The 22391-nt window shown below is 42.2% G+C and overlaps 1 protein-coding gene across 2 annotated transcripts in view; it reads right to left on the reverse strand.

The window, feature by feature from the left end:
- Positions 1 to 18845, reverse strand: part of adgra2 (adhesion G protein-coupled receptor A2) — a 174768-nt gene extending 155923 nt beyond the window's left edge. Inside the window, exon 1 of one of the 2 annotated variants that reach the window (XM_039768525.1) lies at positions 17651 to 18845. In XM_039768525.1, coding sequence (XP_039624459.1) covers positions 17651 to 17883 — 233 coding nt within the window. In that variant the 5' untranslated portion in view covers positions 17884 to 18845. Of the gene's footprint in view, positions 1 to 15335; positions 15359 to 17650 lie in introns of those variants that run through there. The other variant, XM_039768526.1, reaches the window with a different exon arrangement.
- Positions 18846 to 22391: the final 3546 nt, after the last annotated feature.

The following is a 22391-nucleotide window of genomic DNA, read 5'->3' on the forward strand; positions in this document are numbered from 1 at the left end:
GCTATAAATCCTGGGCGAAAGGGCATGACAGTGGTGAAGGAGCTTCTGTGATTATATGTCATGAAATGGCTGGGATGAATACCCAGTGGCAAATCGCTGTGACCTCTTTGTGCAATAGGGTCTCAGAAAACTAGGAATGCTGCCTGTTTTTTCGTCTCCTTTTCCAGTGGTTTAAACCAATCCTTGACACGTGGCATTGAGCAGGCTGGCACAATATTTGCATTGGCCTGTTTGGTCAGGATGACTTTGCCAGTTTTACACATTTTGTAGCAAGCAAAGGGGAAAAAAGCAAGCTGTGCTCTTAGAGTTTCTCGCTTAATAGAGACATAACAAGATTTTTTAATGTGTGTCACAGACTGTGATTTAATTAAAGGACAGCCAATAAATATGTAATGTATGTACTGTGATTTGGTCCATGAGTCCACTGGCACAAACAAAGAGAGAATAACTTGTTCCTTTCTTATTTCATATAATGAGTTTCACAGTGAGCGGCATGGTAGCACAATGATTACCACTGCTGCCTCACAGCTAGGTTGGCACAGTCTGTCTCGAGCTTCCAGGTTGTCTCCAAGCTTAAATAGGTTCTTCTCCTGATATTAGAATCAGAATATATTTATTGTCATTGTAACAACTCAAGTCAAGTTGGGGAGCATGCACTGGTATAGCACGTTGCCTCACCCACTACACGGCGAATTCAACTCAGTATCCAGGTTGGCAACCCCCCAGACAGACATGCGGCCCAGTCCCACAATCCAGAAATGACCCTCTATCTGCCACAGCCAAGTGTTACATGGGCGACCCCTTGGCCTGGTCTAGCCACTAGAGTCCCCAGGATCTTATGAGCCGGATCTCCCCTGGGGAAAAGCGCCACATGGCCGTAGTGCCGTAACTGATGCTCCCTCACTATGCAGGTAATGTGCCTCAATAGGGACTCCATAAGCAACCGCTCATTCGACACAAAGTCAAACCAATGGTACCCAAGGATTTTCCGGAGAGACACAGTACCAAAGGAGTCCAGTCTTCATCTCAGGTCACTGGGTAACATCCATGTCTAACAACCATATAGCAAGACAAGAAACACCAGGACTCTAAATACTTGGACCGTCGCCCTTTTGCATAGATATCAGGAGCGCCACACACCCCTTTCCAGCGACCTCATGACCCCCATGCTCTCCCAATTCGTCTACTGACTTCACAGGAAGAGTCACCAGAGACATGACTGTCACTGCCAAGGTAAGTAAACCTCTTGACAAGGTCGACACTCTCTCCGCAAGCAGACACACTGCTGATGGCTGTGACCAAGAGGTCATTAAAGGCCTGGATCTTGGTTTTTATCCAGGACACTTGCAAGCCCAGACACTCAGACTCCTCACTCAGTCTCTCGAGAGCCCGTTTGATGATGATGCTGTGATCTTTGTGGAGTCAATGGAGGCTCTGATAAGTATAACAAATACAACAAAATTAGGTGGAGTTCCTGCGGTGTCAAAATATAAATAAATATAATTACAAAAGGATTGGAAAGGATAAGAAGAAATAAGGGAGAACACAAACATTCAACATAAGACCTTAATTGCACATGAAACACTATTGCACAAGATGGCATCTATTGCACTGCTGCATTGGAGGTGATTAGGTGGCAGGGTCCAAATCTCCTTGACATGTCAGTGTTCCTACCTAAATGATGTCCACGGTGAAAGGCGCTATAGAATGAGGTCTGATATTCAGTAAGTGTTGCTACCTAAATGAAGTCCATAATGAAGTCCACGGTGAAAGGCACTATAGAATGAGGTCTGATATTCAGTAAGTGTTGCTACCTAAATGATGTCCACGGTGAAAGGCGCTATAGAATGAGGTCTGATATTCAGTAAGTGTTGCTACCTAAATGAAGCCCATGGTGAAAGGTGCTATAGAATGAGGTCTGATATTCAGTAAGTGTTGCTACCTAAATGAAGCCCATGGTGAAAGGCGCTATAGAATGAGGTCTGATATTCAGCTCTAGCTTGTGAAAAGCAATGCCACAAATCTCAGAGCTTAACAGTAATTCTCACACATGCTGTGCATAGCAGACGCGCCAGCGGGACTCCACTTCTTTAATGTGCTTTTTTTTCTTACTCATAAAGTAATGAGAAGCAGAAGGTTGGTTAGACATTAATATCACCCGCTCTATCAGTCAGTGTATATCAATAAATCCATTTGTTTTTTTCCTTAGGGGGTTCCTGATTAGGAAAAGTTGATTTCTTATCCAAGGATTTTACACAGATCCAACCCAAGATATCAATGTGCCGCTCTTTCCTTCCCTTTCCTCACTCTATAGCGCCCCCTACCCCCCAACTTGAATTTCCCAAATGTTGTGGTTAGAGTGTGACTGGCAGTTCCACAGCATTTCTCTTTTAATGACATGATGTAAATTCACACTCATTTCTAAAATCTGAAGCTCCCACTCTGCAGATGAAGGCAGCACCAGTTCACATCGCACAGAATGCCAGGGAAGCCAAATGAGCCACTCACTATGTTGTGTTGGTTTTGCTCCTTTTTCTCGGTCTCTCACATAATAGGGATATGAAGTGCCATCTCACTTTTTCATTGTCAGTCCATTAAACAAAACGCTATACATCTAGAAATGAATCAGATCAGCTGACTCCATGAATTCTTTTAAAAAACAACTCAAAACTCATCTGGTCAGAAAGACTTTTAGCTCTCCTTGACTTTATTACCCTTCTCTCAGTTTACCTCTCTGTCAAGATGCTCATGTAACCTGTGTGTGTGTGCGAGACCATCAATTATGTTGTCTGTTAGGCTTCTCTGAATTTACTGTCTTACTCTTCTTTATTTATTTATTTGGTTTGTACAATGCTATATACTGTATACCCTGCCGTTCTTTCTTATATTCTGTAAGTGCCTTGAGCATGGGAAAAGTGCTATATAAATACAATGTATTATTATGATGATTATTATTTTATTATTATTATCTTCCACACAGGACACAGTCATGGGGCGGGGCCTACGTTTGAGAACACACCCACCAAAGTCACCAAGCTACCTACCAGTGTGTTTGAGAAAGGTGGGAGGAAAACCCAAAGGTAACACAGGGCATAAAGAAAGGAGGTAAGAACAGAGTGGAGGCAATGCTAGTCGGAGGGGATGTCACACTTGACAACTGCTGTTACTGTTCTCCTTGCTTAAAAGAGGTCAGAATATATGACTAGAAATCCCTTCCAACGTATCGCAAGCTCCCCTTTTTTTTAAGCCAGCTAATAATGTGGTACCTGATGGAGCCAGTGACCATGTGAAAGGTTTACAGGTAGACTGAAATGACCCACTGTCATGGCCCATTTTTATTCCTTATTCCATTCTATTGTGGTATGTAAAATGTAAGACATGATGAACTTCTCTTCTGTTTGCTGGGTCCAAAACGCCCACGTTTATGTCTCAGTGTTACATTCTATGAATTATATGCATTGTACTTCCAGGTGAGGCTCATTAGATCTCAACTCTCACGGTAAAAAAAAAAAATCTATTTTGTCGAGGCAAATTGTAGACTGGTTGGACAGAGTTGCTGGGGATATCAAACTACACGACTACCCCAACTCACTAAGATTACCTCTATCCACCTTAATAAAAAAGCGTAAGTGTTTGTGTATCTGTGTGTTGGTCAAGTTGCTGTGTCTCTGTCATTTCAACATATGGCGCATCACAAAAACTTCTAGTGATAAAATGTATTGCATTTGTCACTCAAATAGATGGAGCGTGACAAACATTAACAGTGCTTTTACAAATTCCATACCAGATGGCATATAACAGAGGCATACACATTGCATTTTGCATTCCAACAGGTGGCACACAGCAAATATTTCTAGCAATGCATTGTGTTGCTACAAATGTTTGTGATGCACCATCTGTTGGAATGACAAATGCAATGCATTTTATTACTACATGCATTACAAAGTACATTTCAACAGATGGCACACTGCAGACGTTAACACTGTTACACAGCTAGTATATATAAAATGCTAAGGCGTGTCCATCTGTTATATGATTACTCATGAACGTCTGGGACTAGGACCTTGATCAAATGCCTATAACCTGATAAATACTGGTAGTTCAAAACATGTGAGGTGGCAGCAACCTTGTCAGAATGACCTTCGCTTTAGGGTTTCTTACGTCAAAGTGAAAGGGAAGACAAGTGACATGGTAGAAACAAAAACAAGACCAGTGACATCTGCTAAGCATCACACAAATTGCAGAGGCCAATAAAACAATGGGACCAGCGAACATTACACTTTATTACATGTGCATAAAGAATGGCATAGAGACCTGTGCTTGTGTGTCAAAAGCAAACTAATCACAAAGTGCTAACCAACATAATGCCACAAAAAAGATAAAAGAGTGGCAACATCTGCTGAGGGTCATGCCAATCGCAGGATGGGGCTTCAGTGACAAAGAGTGAGAAAACATAAGACACAACTGAAGCACATCACCAAGAAAATAGTAATCCTGAATATACAACATATGGATTATAGCCATCAAGACAAAGTGCAGCATACAGACTGTAACAATGATGAGAAAGAAGACGATTAATTGACAAAGACTGAAAAAGAACAAGCAGACAAGTCAGTGAGATACACATCCAAGTAAGAAGTAATCCTGAATACAGTGACTGGAGGTTAGCTAGTGTAAATGAAAAGTCATATAATGTGATGTGGCCTTATGCCTTAATGCCACCAGCATCAACTATCACACTAACACTCACACACATAACCAGGATGTATTGAGAGACAATAGTTTACCTACCTAGCATATCTAGGGTTGTGGGAGGACAATCAGCTGGTGAAAACTGGGGAGAAACTCCACACCGTCCAGGCTCTGGTTAGCTGGGAGGCCTTCTGTGCTCCTGTGCCACCTCAGCATAAAGACCAAAATGACCATGAAAAGGTAACTGATGTATATGTGTCTTCACTATGGAGTGGAACTATCCTGATGTGACAAGCAGGCCCTTGTCAGGGCACCATGAGATCATTCCACTTCTAGCCACTCAGTGTGAGGTGCCATATTAAAGCATTTCCCTTACCAGATTTGGTGTATTACTGTAAAGTTCTCGCCCCAAAATGGTTCAGATCTACAAGCAAAATCCAAATTATGTAAAGGGCAGCAAAAGGAGAAAATAGCATTATTTTAAACCTTAATTCATCTAATGAACAAACATATCCAACACCAATCAACACTGTGTGAAAAAGTAATTTCCCCCAGTTAAATCACCACAATTTAAGGGATAATTAGAGGCAGCCGACTGAACTCTGCCAGGCCATATTTAATACAATCCTCACTTATTTCACCCACAAAATCAGAGTCAAGTTACCACCACAAAGATTCAAGAAGCACATAATGCCATGAAAGGAAACTCCTGAAGAGATCAGAAAATGGTTATTGATATCAATTATGTCAAAAATGCCATAAAGCCATTTTTAAGTCTCTGGGACTTCACCAAAACCACAGCAAGAGCAAAAATCTGCAAATGGAAAACACTTGGAACAGTAGGGAATCTTCTAAGGAATGACCAGCCTGCCAAGATTACCCCAAGGGCATAGCATAAAAAGATCCAGGAAGTCACAAAAGACACTCAAAACATCCAAAGAAATGCAGGCTTTCCCTGCTTGAACAAAGGCCAGTCGTCATGACTCCACAATCAGAAAGTCACCAAGTAAAAATGGGCTTCATTAAAAGCAGCAATGCAGAAATCACAGCTGACCAAGAAGTACATAAGCACTCGTCTCTCAAGCCCTGGGTGATCCCTAAACCTTTTTGGATAACATGCCCACCTAAAGCAAACGCCATATTGCACAGTATTAACATCAAACAGTGGACGACATGCTGTGATTGAAAAAAATTATATATTTAGCTTTGTATCATAAAGTTTGTAAGGTGAACGTCTGGTCATCCATTAATGAGCTGAAGCAGAACCGTAGCTGGGTCATGCAACAAGACAATGATTCAAAAACTTGAACGCACAACAAAATGGTTGAAAAGTAGCACAATTCAAGTTTTGGACTGGTCCTGTCAAGCTACAGGCCTCAAGCCAATAGACATGGTGTGACAGGAACTGAAGCAAGCAATTCAGGGTCAGAACCCGGACAGGTAAGGTACAGTGGGCTACAATTCCTCCACAGTGATGCGAATAACTGAAATTAAACTAGAGAAGGCATTTGGTTGCAGTCATTGCAAATCATTCATTAAGTGTAAGCAGCAATTAGTTTTTCAACCGATTGCAGCTGAAGTTGGATAACTTATTTCATTCAATAAATGATTTAAGTAAAAAACTGTCACTTGTTCAATCTGGCACTCTTAATCTAATAGAAGGTTTTGGTTGAAGACCTGAAATCATTCAGCATCAGTGGATTAACAGTGGAAATCAAGAAGGAGCAAATACTTTTTCACAACACTATGAGTGCTGTCTTTAGGTCCAGCGATTCGGGAGTCACATTGTCTCAGTGGTTTCTTTCCATCTTCCCTATGCGGGCACATAGAAGCCCAGCTTTCCTGTAACTCTACCCTGCTGTGCGCTCTCCAGTGCCGACAGACTCGACGTAATCGTTTCATTGCCTTACCGCATTCTCATTAGGTTGCCTGGTTCAATTTATGCTACAGGCTTCCACTGCCATGTTGCCACGTGTGTTGTGAAGAGGGACGGTGCAACAATTATTCGAGCGTCTGCCTTTCTTCTCCAATTTCATATTCTTCAACTGCACATCCTCCAAATGTCTGTAGGGCTTTCCTTTGGTTACCCCTAAAAGATGTACGCATTCGTTTAATTGGTGACTCCAAAGGGACTCACTCAAGTACTTGTGCCACCATGAGTGAGCTCTACGACTCACTGACATCCCATCAAGCTTTGGTTTACACCTTGCACCCAGGGTCTGAAGCTCCCTGTTTTTGTTTAAAGGATTGATGAAGGTGAGAAAATGAAGGGATGGAAGGATGGATGGCTGAGAGTGTGAGTGTGTGTGCACAAGTATGCCCTAATGGACTGGCATCTAGCCCAGGACTGGTCCCACTTTGCACCAAATGTTCTCCCCACTTCCTACAAGACTGTAATTGGGAACTATCAATGGATGGGTGAACTGATTAGTGAATATTGGTGTCTGCCTACAATGAAACAGCATTCTATCCAGGCTGGATTCACGCAGAATGCCACTGGGATGGAATCCAATCCTCTGCTAACATATAGTGGATTTGTTTAGCTTGGACATGATGGATGAAAGAATGTAGATGTGTGCATAGGCTGTGGCACTGTGCAAACCCAAAGGTCTAAGTGATTTCAGAAAATGGAAGGATAAATAGGGATAAGTGCATGAAAGAGACCTACAATGGTCTGGTGTCCCACTCATAGCCCATAGTGGTCTTATGTCTTTCATACAATACATCCAACATGGGCTACAGCTCAATTGATACCTCCAATTCAGAAAATAGATGGACAGACAGACGAATAAGTCAATGTGGGTGCCTGCACAGATACACCCTACAATGGACTGGTGTCCCCGAAGCTACCAGAACTGATGCTGATATAATAGACTTAACAAGTTCAAGACTTGGATGGATGGATGAATGGATGGATGGATATGCCCTACAATGGATCCCCATCTTATCTGATCTCATCTAACTTTAATTCAGACACTGAACCCAATGGACTCTGGCTACCTTCTGAAGCACTAACTGACTTTATTAAGTGAATGGATGGATAAAAGGTGAGAAGGCAGAAAGATGTGTTTGTCAATATGGCCTATAATTGACTGTCATCTAGGTCAGGCTGGGCCTGTTGGTTCTGGGACATTCCTCTCATCCTTCCTACTTGGTCTTCCTCTCATTGCGAACCTCAGTGGGTCACTTCACTGGCAAGGGTCCAAATCTCCTTGAGATATCAGTAAGTGTTCCTGCCTACATGAAGTCCATTGTGAAAGGCTCTATAAAATGAAGTCTGATATTCAGTAAGTGTTGCTACCTAAATGAAGTCCACGATGAAAGGCACTATAGAATGAGGGCTGATATTCAGCTCCAGCTCGTGAAAAGCAATGCCACAAATCTCACATCTCAATAGTAGTTACTGGTTGTCTACAAGTATGTGATGGACTGCCACCAGCTAGAAATTTTTCCATGGTCATGCCCTACATAGTTTTTTAAACATTACATGGAGAAGCTAACCATGAACCTAGTTCCTCAGAGTTACTGAACTGAATGCTCCCATAGTGCAGCTGTAAGGCAGGCTACTGTGTAACCTAAAGGTCCCGTGTTCAAATCATCCTGATGCTATCTCAAGGAAGATGGGTGGTCAAGAGGGAAAGGGGTGAGATAAAAAGCAGGGGTCATGAGAACCTGCCACTACATAAGATACCCCTTACAGTTAGAAACCTGAGGGGAAATTCACTTTAGTAAAGCTTCAGAATTGGAGGCCCCAGGTTCATAGTCAGCCTTTATAGGCAAGGATAAGAAAGGTAGAGCGGTAAGTGATTCCTCATTGGATGGATGGATGAATAAATGGCTGGGCATAAAGTTGCCCAACAATGAGCTGGCATCTCACCTGGGACTGGGTCATGACCTGAACTGAGTGTTCCCAGGAAAGGCTCCAGTTACTGGACCCCTATAATGATTAACAAAATTTGTACAATGATCTGGTACCCCACCATTTCATTGCATTGCTAAGGTGAGCTCCAGCCTCCTACAACCTTTTTATTTACTGACTTGAGAAAATGGAAAGATGGATAGAAAGGGCATAAACCTGCCCTGTGCTGGATAAGACCGTAAAGCCAGTGTTGGACAGGGTGGGCTCTGTGAAAATGGATGGATGAGTGTGATTATGTGCACCAGCGTACTGCATGTTGGTTTGGCTGCTATCCTGGCTTGGGCATCATGCTGCAGGAGTAGACTTTGGTTCCCTGCAGACTTGTAATGGCTTAGGAGAGTTCAGTTAATGAATCTGTGGCCATTTTGTCAGATCTTTTATATGGACTCACACTTTACTTTAACCTCTTTACCACCATACCCTGTTCCATATCACTCTACAACATTAGTCCCTGTAATTCAATTGTAGGCCATTGTATCATTAGTGTTCCCTCAGATGTTCCTTAATAGACTCCACTAGCTCATCTCCATTAATTCCAGCCTGTCACACAGAACATACAATTAGACTGAATGACCTTTCAATGGGCATCTTTCTGGTGCTTCTCCACATTTAGAGCCTGTGATTCTTTCCTTTTTTCCAGTGTCACTCATTGACTACTGCCAGCTTGTCAGACCTGTCATATGAAGGCCAAATGACATGGTCGCCTATGTGCCTGGCTTAAACTTCAGGGACACTCAGCCAGACAAGACAAGGCCAAAGATGTCAGGACTCCATGACAATTCTGAACGTGTCAACCACATGACAACACCACAGCTAAAGAGGAATGTTATCTTAGAAGCAGCAAGCCAGTCTGACCTGCTCCCACCATGACCCCCAAAGCAAAGGCATGCACTGCACACTTGTCAAAACGAGGCAAAATTCATAGGAGAATTAGAAAGATCAATTACTGGGTCGACAAGTGAAAATAAAGCCCTCGACCGGCAGGCCGCTGGGGAGGCAGTATGCGTGCATAGTTCAGATGTGAGTAGATCTTGAAGAGCCTCTGGGGAACATGCTGTTCAGTTCTGCTGTTTGTTCACACCTGGACCGGTTACTCCATCACTGAACTCTACAGCATGGGCAGCAATTTATCAGATTCAGGTTTGAACATCTGTGCAGTGCGACTGGACACAGATTAATGAGCACCATCTGATAACTCGGAAGGCAAATAACAGCAACTTGCAAATAGAACCAATTTCATGCCTGAAACACTTGGGTGTTATTTAAGCTACACAGAAAGAATATTATACAAAAAGTCAAAATGCTAAGTAGAAATGAATGGCACCGAGGGTTTGGTTTCACAAGGCTCACATGATGTGACGTCACAATAGCCCATCCATCCATTTTCGGAGTTTATAAATCTAAAACAGAACTGGATGGAGTCAGAGCCAATCTGGAAGAAGGTGACACAGGAGGAGATACGGGTCCACCGCACACATAAAGCCACTTTAGAAAGACCAGTTAATCCGACAGCACATCTTTTCGCCCATCATGGCCATCTAATATCTAGTTTTTACACCTGCAATTACTGATATTTATAGCTTATTCTATTCCAGGGGTTTACTGATGACATATTGCATGCTGATCACCACATACAAGTAACAACTTCACTATGCTCTGCACATGACAATACTGACCCTATCAACTACAATGTAAGTGAAGCCTGTACAATAACAATGATTGTTTTAATACTGTAATGATAGAACTGGTCAGGTAAGGTGCTAAAAACAGCTATTTATGGACTCATTATAAATTGCTTGACATGGTGGTTATTGCAGCTAACTCATGACGGCCAACCCACATCAGTCAGTGTGAGGGGTTTTCAAGTTCTCTCCATATCAGAGAGCTTTTTCACACATGGATCTCAGGTGAAATGGTGGCCCTAGATGGATGCCATGTAAGTAAGTGTGTCCCTAGGTTGGTTCTTAATTTGCATTCATTACCCACAAGATGGGTGACTCTCCAAATTAATTAGTGGGTCAATGAATGGATGAAAGTCTGGCAAACTGTGTCATTCTGTGTTATACCTGACCAATGTCTTCACTGGTGGAAGTGGTATGGTGATGGGCATAGAGAGTATGGTGATATTCTTATTTTCATGTCCGACCAACGTCACCACTCACCAGTACCATGATAAAGTCTTTTTACATCTTATGAACGATGACTGTAATATTGACAGCTTAACAGGCCCATGTAATGTGGTGTAGTGGCCTTCAAACCCTGAGGATTAGGGTTTAGATCCCACTACTGACACTATGTGACCATGAGCAAGTTATGTCTTCACCTGCATGTGTGCCTGTTGCAAAAACTAAAGTAATGTAACCAACTGTGTCTCAAAATGTTATAATGTTGTATTAATGGAGACATCAAGTAAAAATAATATCATATCTACAAGCTCCTGCTTTATGCATACATACTGTGCCTTATTTTTCAGAAGTAACTTTTAGCTTTGCCATATTTGCCTGAATTGTCCCCTTGACACTAGCAGGCAGTACTGCCCCTTGAACCTGGCAAGAAGATTCAAAAACTCATGATGCTCTGTCAAAGAACATGAAGGACTGATACATTGTGCAATAGCACTCATGAAATTTGCAATAATAGCAACTCAAGTTGAGATGCCCAGCACAATTTGCAAACACAAATGGCCTTTTTATAAATGAACAAGATGTGATGTTTGACCAGATACCAAGAATCAACATGGAAGCATCAAAATCTGAAGGAGGTGTGAATGGGAGAACACACTGGCTATTGGGTCCAAAGCCCTTAAAGCAAATTCTGCTTAGTTGGGGTCCAAACATTTTCATACTCACTCCAAGGCAACTAAAAAGATCATAACTGTTTAATGTACAGTTGGGGCACCGGCAGGTCACATAGCGAGTCGGTGCCAGGATTTGAATCAGCCACTGTGAGGTGCAAGGCCCAATGCTAATGGCACTACTCTAGTGGGGCTCAAGCACACCGTGAAGAACAGACACCCTCACAGTTAGAAGCCTGGTATGTCACTTGAGCTGAAGGAGTTCTCATTCAGCTTGACTGTTCTCCATCCTGCGTGCAGACCCAAAATCAAGTTCTAGGAGTTTAGTCAGGATGACCCGTGAGAAAACGTGAATTCCTGAACAGGCCCAAAGGTCAAGAAAATGAAGCCAACTGAGTCTCTGAGGCTGAAATTACTGTGCTACTATAATGAAGGGATTGGAATGTGTTGGACGCCCTATAAATACAAATAAACATTGGCATTTGATTGAATACACATTTTTATATGGTGTGTCTGTAGGGTAGAGTTACAGCTGATGTTTTGTCAGGCCCAGGGCCCCATGAACTTGGGATGTGCCCAATATAAGACACTCCTAACTTATACTGAAGGATGCCCACCGCCTGTTCTGCTCCTACGGTGACACTGTGGCTGATGCTTTTGATGACGGCGTTATTATTATTAACTTACTTTCTTTGTCTGTTTAACAAAAATAAGTTGCCTTTTCTTTCTTTCAGCATACCAACATTTTTAGGAAATATCATAAAATGTGTGTTAAAATAAGAGTTTCAATGCACAGGTTTCATTAACCTTTTTGGATTTCTTGATTCGTCTCATTTACTCTGCTGGTGTTGTGCATTTATTTGTGCTGCTATGGATTACAAAAATGTATCTCTCTGGGCAAACCAGCACGTTAATTCTGTTAGACCTCGGTGTAGCATTTGACACTCAGGTCAGACATGACATTCTATTGTCCAGAACGGAGAACATGCTGGGTATCTCTGGCACTGCCCTCCAGTGGTTCAAGTCCTATGTGACTGATAGGCAAGAGTTTGTTAGTCTTGGCAACAGCAGATCCAGCTCGGTGCCAGTCACACATGGAGTTCCTCAGGGCTCTGTCCTCGACCCGCTTCTCTTCTGTATTTATATGCTTCCCGTCGGCCATATTATTCGTAGCTATGGACTGGTCTATCACTTTTATGCAGATGATACTCAAGTCTACTTCAATGTTAAAAGTGGAACTTCATCAGAGCTTTCTCAGTTCACAACCTGCCTTAGTGAAATTAAATCCTGGATGGAGCAGAACTCTTTAAAATTAAATTGCAACAAAACTGAACTCCTGCAAATTGGGACTAAAGTGTAACTTAATAAAATGAGCTCCTTCTCAGTCCTCCAGTCTATCTTGGCGGTGATCTCATTAGACCTGCCTCTACTGCAAAGAATCTTGGTGTCATTTTTAATTCATCCCTCTGTTATTCCGTCCACATAAATCACATTAAGAAACTTTCTTACTTTCACCTCTGTAACATATCCCGTGTTCGCTCCTTCCTCTCCTTTTCTAATGCTGAGAAACTTGTCCCTGCTTTTATCACATCCTGCATCGATTATTGTACTACTGGCAGATGCCCCTTCTAATCTTATATCACAACTCCAGCTTATTCAAAACTCGGCTACAAGAGTCCTCACTCGAACCAGCAGCAGCGAGCACATCACACCCATCCTGCTCCATCTTCACTGGCTCCCTGTGTCATACAGAATCGAATATTCTGCCTGCCCACCCACTAAGGTCCTCTGATTCTGGTAATCTTGTTGTGCCCCACACTAATCTACACTCCATGGGTGACAGGACCTTCAGCTGTATAGCGAGTGCCCAGACTCTGGAATGACCTACCGAAATTAATCAGGTCAGCTGACTCCATGAATTCTTTTAAAAAACAACTCAAAACTCATCTGTTCAGGAAGACTTTTAGCTCTACTTGACTTTATTATCCTTCTCTCAGTTTACCTCTCTGTCAAGATGCTCATGTAACCTGTGTGTGTGTGCGAGACCATCAATTATATTGTCTGTTGGGCTTTTCTGAATTTACTGTCTTACTCTTCTTTATTTATTTATTTGGTTTGTACAATGCTATATACTGTATCCCCTGCCGTTCTTTCTTAAATTCTGTGAAGTGCCCTTGAACATGGGAAAGGCGCTATATAAATAAAATGTATTATTATTATTATCTCAGTTGTTTTGCCTTAGATAGTATATTATGGAAGAAAGCAGCAGACTACAGAATTTGGGAGAGCCAATCTAATGTATACAATATGAATGCTAGAGTTTATATATACTGACGTGGTGTGGCCAGTTGACTGGATTTTATGGCACAAGGATGCTGGTTCAATGCCCACCACAGGCTCATTGCAGGTCACTTAACCTGCCAGTACGTAGCTATGTTTTAAAAAGGAGGCCCACCAACAATCACAAGATGTGGGTTTATTTTATTTGAGGCATTTTTACAAAGCGGGGGCTTTAGCCAGAAATTGCTGTTTCTGGGTGGCACTGTGGCCTTGTAGGTATGGCACAGGGCAGGAAACCACCATAACTGTGTGTCGTTGTGTGGCTCTGAGTGAACCACTTAGCTTGACAATTAGAGAAATATTTAAACAATCATCCAGAGTGCTTTGGATGAAAGGCTTAGCTAAATCTAGATATGTTGAGAGCTATAATCAGCCATTTATTCAAGTATGTGGACGAGTTCTGTCCGTTACAGAAGCAGATGCAGCTTCAGTTATTGACCTGTTCATCGCAGAACACACAGCTAACCAACACCAGGCCTGGTCAGAGTCTGAAGCATGTCTCTTGGTGGAAACTGAAGCACTTGGAGGAAACCCATGGAGAGAAGTCCACTCAGGCAGAGACTGGACCGACAAAGTCAAAGCCATGTCCTTGAGACTATTTTGTGTCACCGTGAGCATACCGCATTCTTCTGCAGTTATTCATTGTATATTCTGTCTATATTTTGTTGTTTTTACTGTATCCATTCATTCTTCAACCTATTTATCTAACTCATGGTGGCACTGACCCAACCAGGTTCCATAAATAGCCGTGAATTAATGATTAACAGATTTCTGAAATTTCAGTGGGTTCCTGATTTTAAAAATGACTCTCTTGCTGCATACCGTAGAAGCCAAGTTCAGGTTTCTTTTCTTCTTCTGTTAGTATCTTGCTACGTAGCATACTATACATTAAACATTTCTATAATGTCCACATACTAGCCTAAAAAAAGACAATTTCATGTCCAAATATCCCTACCCAGAATGAAATGATTCTTTGTCAAGCAATGGCTCTACGGAGAATCCCACAACCAGGTAAAGTACCATTTAAGAACCAAGGGTGTAGCAGCACTGCTTGCAAAGCTGAGAGCAACCCCCAAAGAATGTGCATGGCCACCACAGGGCACACAATTCGATTTGCAAATTTAGGGCCAAACCAACACAGACAAACACCAGTTCAGAATGTGCAGGCTCTCGATGGGCAGTGCCCGATTTGGGTTTCACCCGAGACCTCTGGAACAATCTACTGTACCAACCTATCGGCCTTTTTTTCTTTTCTTTGAAATCTTCGTGCCCTTTTACATTCATATGCGCCTGATAAGAACTGCTAAAGCATATTCTGCGGCTGAGCAAACAACCAATAGGGTGATTAGACAGCCTGCGCTGTGCTCTTTGCCATTCTGTTCAGATTGGCACCATTTAAGAATTTATTGAATAAACTTCCTGCGTTTATTTGCGATTATTTATATATTTCAGAGAGAAAGGGGGGAAATTAAATTTTAAAAACTGCTGAGCAAGAAACGAGCAGTACTGTTGAGTGCCCATCGCCTAGATCTACGGTCACTCGCGTGTCAAAGCATCAAGTGCTGCCCGTTATTAATGGCTAATTCTTACCATCTCATTTAGCGCCTTCATATCCAGGTTTACCGATTCTTCATGATTTAAAAATCACGAAAGGCCAAACGCAAACTTTTTTTAACGAAAATGCAGTCATGTAAGTTGATGGGAGACGAGCGCAGGGACTCGCCGTTCAGCCTCACCTGTCTCCTCTGCTGCGGTTTCCCTCGCGCAGTTTGTTGAACGCGAGCGGCGCTGTGCAGCTTCAGAGGTGGCCGGTTGAATCCGATTACACTAACACTTCTTATTTGGCAGACGCATTTTTGAAAGACGACCTTCAACATATGAGATGCAATTGCTTACATTTCCTTTGATTTGCCAATGGAATCATAGGCAGGTGAAGTGACTTACTCATGGTCACACAGTGTCGGTATCGGGGTTTTAATTAATCCACAACCTCAGAGTTTGAAGGCCAACAGTTCACCTAATCTAATTTTCTTTCCAAAGAATTTGGGAAACATTATTAGAGATGACAGTGGCCGCGGCAGGTTAGTGCTACTCTCTCGCGTTGTCAGAAGCCCGCATTCGAATCTCGACCAGTTTAGCCTCTCCTCGGGACCCACACTAACCAGTATCAGCTCTTCTTCCAGGTTCTACCGGTACGCTATAGTCACTCAGAGTCCCCAAATGCTACGGTGTCGCTATTAATTGGTTCTACTTCAAGGACTAGATGGATGGAAATGTCATTGCATTACGATGTACTTGAGCTAAACGTGGCACCGAAAAAGGCCTGAATCTGCTTTCATTAAATGTGATGCCATAAGACATCACTACCAGTAATCTGCACCATACGTTAACTATTACATGGCTTTCAGCGTGCATAATCTGCATTTATGAAACACTTGTCGCATATTTTCTGACTAATTACCCATAACGTAAAGCTGCAAGTTGGGTAATACAACACAACGACGGCAGTAACCTAAACTGAAAACTACACTCTTAAAAATAAAGGGGTCAAAGTGCTGCTTTGGAATTGAGGAATATAGGAGAACCATTCACACGATATCTCCAGAAATAATCTTTACTTATTTAGATTCGTAACATATTTCATAAATAATTCCGAATAAATGGAAACAGATTACTGGCGACAATAGCAATAACACATGTTAAGTTCAGGTTTTGCCCTGCTAGGTCGTCTATTATACATTAACGATTTGTTTGTTCGCATACTAGGGACTTTTTCGAAGTCCAACCAACCGATTTCATATGCAAAGACCTCTTTCCAGAATGAAATAGTTCTTTGTCAAGCAGTGGGTCTACAAGGAACCACACATCCAAGCCAAAAGCCATTTAAGAGTGCATGAGCATCATATAGAAAATACCTATGGATATTAACAGCACGTGCGTGTAATTCATTTACTAAAGTCGCTTTTATAGTCAAAAGCAACGTCATCATCTCCATAGACCGAACCACAGTATAAAAAGAACACCTTTGTGCGTTTATTTAATACATTTATATAGAATTTCTATTTGGTATTGTTTACTGCACGGGGCTGGTGACCCAAGGAAGGCAATGCCAACATTTTTCGTATCGAGCGTCCGTCTGCCCGTCTCACCGCAATCGATGATAAGTGAGGCGCAGAAGACCTTGAAGTGCGCTATATACAGCATGTGTTGATATGCACATGCGTAATTGCAAGTGCAACATTCTCAATAATTATACAGCAAATAGCAATAACATTGGAATGTAAATAAGACCTAACAACAGACAGTGCAGTAGTGTAATTGGCGACATACACCGCGCAAAAGGCCACCCATGAATTCCCTCCAAATCAAAATATATACACAGCATGAGAGTCAGGGGAGCGACATCGGCCACAAGGATTCCCTCTCTCTTGCGCGCGCACGCGCGCGCACACACGCAAAATTTGGAAACAACAATCAGCCTCACAATATGTCTTTGAAAATCGGAGTACTCGGAGAAAACTGCACGGGGAGAAAATGAAGAGTCCACATAGGCAAAGAACAGGAACGGCAAATCATGACGCATCCTGGAACTTAAAATAGTGCTTAACTCATATTATTACTAATACAATTACTATAGTAGTACTCCGGACTTTTCAAATTGCCAGTTCGGGCTATGTACTCTATCCCTTAACAGCGCTTGCGCACACCGCCCTCGTACTTCGGTACAGGTGTGCACGGCTCAGACGCACATCTGCAACTGTGAGGTTTTAAGCACCTGCCAGATCATACGGTTCTCGTGCTATTCAAGGTAAAACATTACGCCAAACGTATAGTTTATAGCATGTCACAAAGTGGATTTGACAGAGCATAACGTTTCTAAAATGACTCAGGGTATTCGTACTTACAGGGTCACTGTCCGGTTGGGCAGCAGGCTTGGGTGCGGTGGCTCGAGTAGCTCTTCCCCACTGCAAATCACTTTCTTCCTCACTGTCGGCGTTGTGTGGACCTTAGAACGTTCATCCGTGCAACTGCAGCGGCTAGTGACCAGGTCCGGGCAGCCTTCTGCAGGGCGGACACCCCAAAGTACCAGTGCCGCCACCAAAAAAAGCAGCCTGTTCCAGTTGCACAGTTTCCACATTATCCCAGTCTGTCCCAGTACAGTAAGCCCGAAATCAGCCCATACTCCTTGAGGAGGTGGCTGAGTGGCGCAGTCGTTCTTGCACTCTTCAATATCAAGTTCTAGAAAAAAGACGCTGTCCTGGGAGGATGAACGCAAGGCAGCGATGTCAGGCAGCTTTCCTTCAATCTTTCATCGAACTCTAATTTAATTATTTTTTTATGTTTGCGAACAACGAACATAGGCAATTCAAAGCTGTATAAACATAGCAAATCAGTCGCAGGGCTTACTTGGCAGAAAGTACAAGTTAAGGAAAAGAGAGAGGCAGGGCCAAGCAGCAGTACCGTTAACGGTCCCTCTTCTCAGTGCCTTTCCTCCTCTTATTTTTCTGATTCGTTTGCCCCGAGTGTGCTCGTTGAAGCCTGGAGCGATTTCAGTTTGACTTTCATTGCATATCCAACAGATGTACTATATTGTCACACACCACACATCAGTTAACTGTTTCTTAACTTGAAAGTTCAGCCTTCAAATGGAATGTCCTTCGCGTTGCTTAGTGAGCTGCTCTCTTTGCTTCGCTTGTTAAGATCTGTTTCTTTCTTTCCCTTTTCGATTCCTAATTTCTTTTCTCAATTGCGTGCATTTAATCCATCCTGGCTAGGGTCGGAGCCGATAACTTTTTTTCCGACTGCCTTCAGTCTTGAAGACTTCGGCTCGCATTTCGTGCGCATGTAGCCCCGAGTAGTCAGTCTAGTCCACCCACCTCCAGAGCCGACGGCGAAGAAGCAACGAATTCTCAAAAGCCGGGGCCAGCTGTCAGGAGGCGGCCACCCTGCCGTGCCTAGTTTTGGGGTTCCCTCTCCACCTCCCTGACGTTCCCGACTGAAAGCGGCGGCCCAGATCCGTGCAGCGGTCTGCCATGACCCGCAGCGGTTCGCTGCTAATATAATGGGAGAGCTAGCGGTCCTTAGGCGCGCTCTCGCTGCCACACTGTCACACTCGGCTCGTGACAGGGCCGTGGGTGCGCGCCCCCTCTTCCGTCCGCGCGGCTTTGTCTGATGGTTGCGCGCAGCGACGCAGGGTCCTAGTGCCGCCAAATCAAAAGCATATTGGGAACAGTTACACATGGGGAAAAAACGGATCGGTGTCATTAGCTTCTAGCTCGTACAATGGTACCGCAGAAACTTATAATCTTAATACTTTCGTTTTGTACAAAACTCTAGTCAACCCAATTAGACATTATACCAAAAGTCAATTGCAGAAAACTATCCCGTTAACGCTGGGTGCAAACTGAAAGCAGTCCTGGACAGGACCATCTGAGTCATCAACCCACTTAACATGCGTGTTTAAGGAATACTGAAGAAACCCCAAAGTCCATCCGTCTATCAGTCCCATTTTGTTGGACACAACAGTGGGACCGAACAATAATGCAAATTTACAAAAAAAAAAATAAAAATCTCATTGTTAAAAAGAACTATCGGTTGTTGTTAAAATGCCGTATTGCATACCCCCCTTCCACATTGCAATGTTTTTCTTTCTTCCCTCAAACATTGCCGAATTTCTGTATCACAGCAACACCTGTGGCCAGTTTTGCTTTCGTTTATGTCCTGCTTTAATTTTGCACAATTTAATGGACTGACAATTGTGCGCTAAATGAGAAGGGTATTTTTTGTAAAGACATTTTTGAATCTTGCAGCTATTGGTGTTGTCATCTGGATACACAGTATAATTTCTTTTCTAGTTACAGCATATGTTCTGACAGAGTAAGGTCTGCCCTACATGTTACATAGGCTATGGATACTAAGAAAACAGTTGAAAAACAGCAGATAGATAGATAGATAGATAGATAGATAGATAGATAGATAGATAGATAGATAGATAGATAGATACTTTATTAATCCCAAGGGGAAATTCACAGTAAAATTGGACATATTACTTGAAGATATTTCAAGTAATTTTTCATTTTTTCTAGGTGTTCCTGAAACATTCACTGACATTTGTATAGAGTTTGGCAGCTTATTTCAACTGCTATGGAAATAAAAATAACATTCAAAGTGTGTTTTTGGTAATAAAAAAGTATTCTGCTGCAATATGCATATCATATAACTAATTCTCAAGTGTGTAAGAAATTAAATTGGTAATATATTAAAGAAAAAAATGTATCCTCAACTAGGACCTCTCCGAGTCAGGAACCAGGCAGGAGGAAACTCATTCAATGCCATTTTAATTTCTCTTCATGGTGAGGGATACAACAACAACATTTATTTATATAGCACATTTTCATACAAAAAAAAATGTAGCTCAAAGTGCATGAAGAATAGAAAAATAGAAGACACAATAAAAAATAAAAATAAGTCAACATTAATTAACATAGAATAAGTAAGGTCTGATGGCCAGGGTGGACAGGAAAAAAAAAAAAAAAAAAAACTCCAGAAGGCTGGAGAAAAAAAATAAAATCGGCAGGGATTCCAGACCAAGAGACCGCCCAGTCCCCTCCGGGCAGCCATCTACCACCATGGGACAGTGCACTGAGGCTATAGTTATACAGAACTGAATTTGTGTAAAACTGTTGAATTAATCCTGACATTTAGTCTGATTGGTTCACTGGCTTACACCATCTGAATAATCACTTTGATTGGTTAAAAGACATACAATGTTTTTAGCAGAGAGCATAGGCAGCTTACAAACCCAAAATAAAAGTCTCCAATATCTCTTACGTTTAGCTGTTATTCTGTTATGAAAACTGTGTATGTGACAACTGTCAGGTCTTACTGGGCACCTGACAATTTCTTAAGACATTGTGTCTCTTTACTTAACCCTTACAGCAATCTCTTCATGCTATTTCTATATATTTCTTTTTAATGTGTGCTGCATTCAAACCACTTCATTTACAAAATCTATGTTACCCCTTGATGGTTCTCTTTTTTCTCTCACACCAGCCACAAAAAGTCTGAACGAGAAATGTCTGATCTTTATTTTGAGAGGTAGAACATGAATATTGAGTGAAGGATGATGAAGGCATAACCATTTAAACCAAGGTAGCAGAACACTTACAAAAATGAAGAGGAGTTTAATGGGTTAATCCAGTTCAGTAACTCAAGGGCCGGATTGTCGTGTGCAGATCAGGATCAATGGACATTACGGTGGTCACCCATATGGGCCACTTAACCTACAATCCTTACATTTGAGTTTGGGTACACAAAGAAAAAGCTACAGAAAATAATCAGTACAATGAAGTAAACTCCACGCAGACAGTGCCAGGGTCAGGATTCCCTTTCAGTCTCTTGGAACTGTGATGTGAAAACCCTTGAAACAGTGACACCATTATTTAAGCTGTATTTTAATTTTGTATAGCACCAATAACAGTATGTCCTTTGCATTTATCTAGCGAACATTAATAAAAGGCAGCATCATAATGGGAATGTCAGTAGCACACAGACCAAAAAGATCAAGTACCACAGCTGCGTGATTGAATTACTGGCCTGGAGTTAGTTACAATAGTTTAAGTGAACAGCAATTTGATTTCTTCAATTTAATTTAAAGAAGTGCCTTGTCTGTTTGACCAATGGTAATCTTTGGTTTTAATTGCAATCATGTGGCAATCAAACACCACACTTGTGGCTTCATATTTACCCATCTGCTCATGGTGTATGGGAGACCCCAGTATTTTTAGACAGTAACATTACAAAGATGATTCAAAGTTGATTTAAGATTTCTGCATAGCATAACACTGTACAGTAATCCCTCGCTATATCGCGCTTCGACTTTCGCAGCTTCACTCTATCGCGGATTTTAAATGTAAGCATATCTAAATATATATCACGGATTTTTCTCTGGTTCGCGGATTTCTTTTAATTTAGGTTACATGCTTCCTCAGTTTGTTTGCCCAGTTGATTTTATACAAGGGACGCTATTGGCGGATGGCTTAGAAGCTACCCAATCAGAGCATGTATTACATATTAACTAAAACTCCTCAATGCTATAAGATATGCTTCCCGCGCGGAGCTCGATTGTTTGCTTGTCTCTGCCTCTCTCTCACCCTCTCTGACATTCTCTGCGCCTGACGGAGGGGCTGTTTGCACAGAGGCTGTTTGCCTAGTAGATACGGACGCTCCTCTAAGAAATGCCTGCCGCTTTATCGCGGTGCTTCCAAAAACACACTTATTGATTTTTTGATTGTTTGCTTTAATCTCGCTCTCTCTCTCTCTTTCGGACATTCTCTGCGCCTGACGGAGGAGATGTGAGCAGTGGGGCTGTTTGCACAGAGGCTGTTTGCTTAGAAGATACTGACGCTCCTCTAAAAAATGCCGCGGCAAACTTAGAAGCACACGTATTGATTTTTTGATTGTTTGCTTTTCTTTGCGAGTGCTCTCTCTCTCTCCCTCTGAAATTATCTGCTCCTAAAGAGAAGAAGATATGTTTGCATTCTTTTAATTGTGAGAAAGAACTGTCATCTCTGTCTTGTCATGGAGCACAGTTTAAACTTTTGACTAAAGGGCGTTATTTCATGTCTAGAGGGCTCTAATAATGTT

The sequence above is a fragment of the Polypterus senegalus genome, chromosome 11 (genome assembly GCF_016835505.1).
Source record: "Polypterus senegalus isolate Bchr_013 chromosome 11, ASM1683550v1, whole genome shotgun sequence".
Classification (NCBI taxonomy): Eukaryota; Metazoa; Chordata; class Cladistia; order Polypteriformes; family Polypteridae; genus Polypterus; species Polypterus senegalus.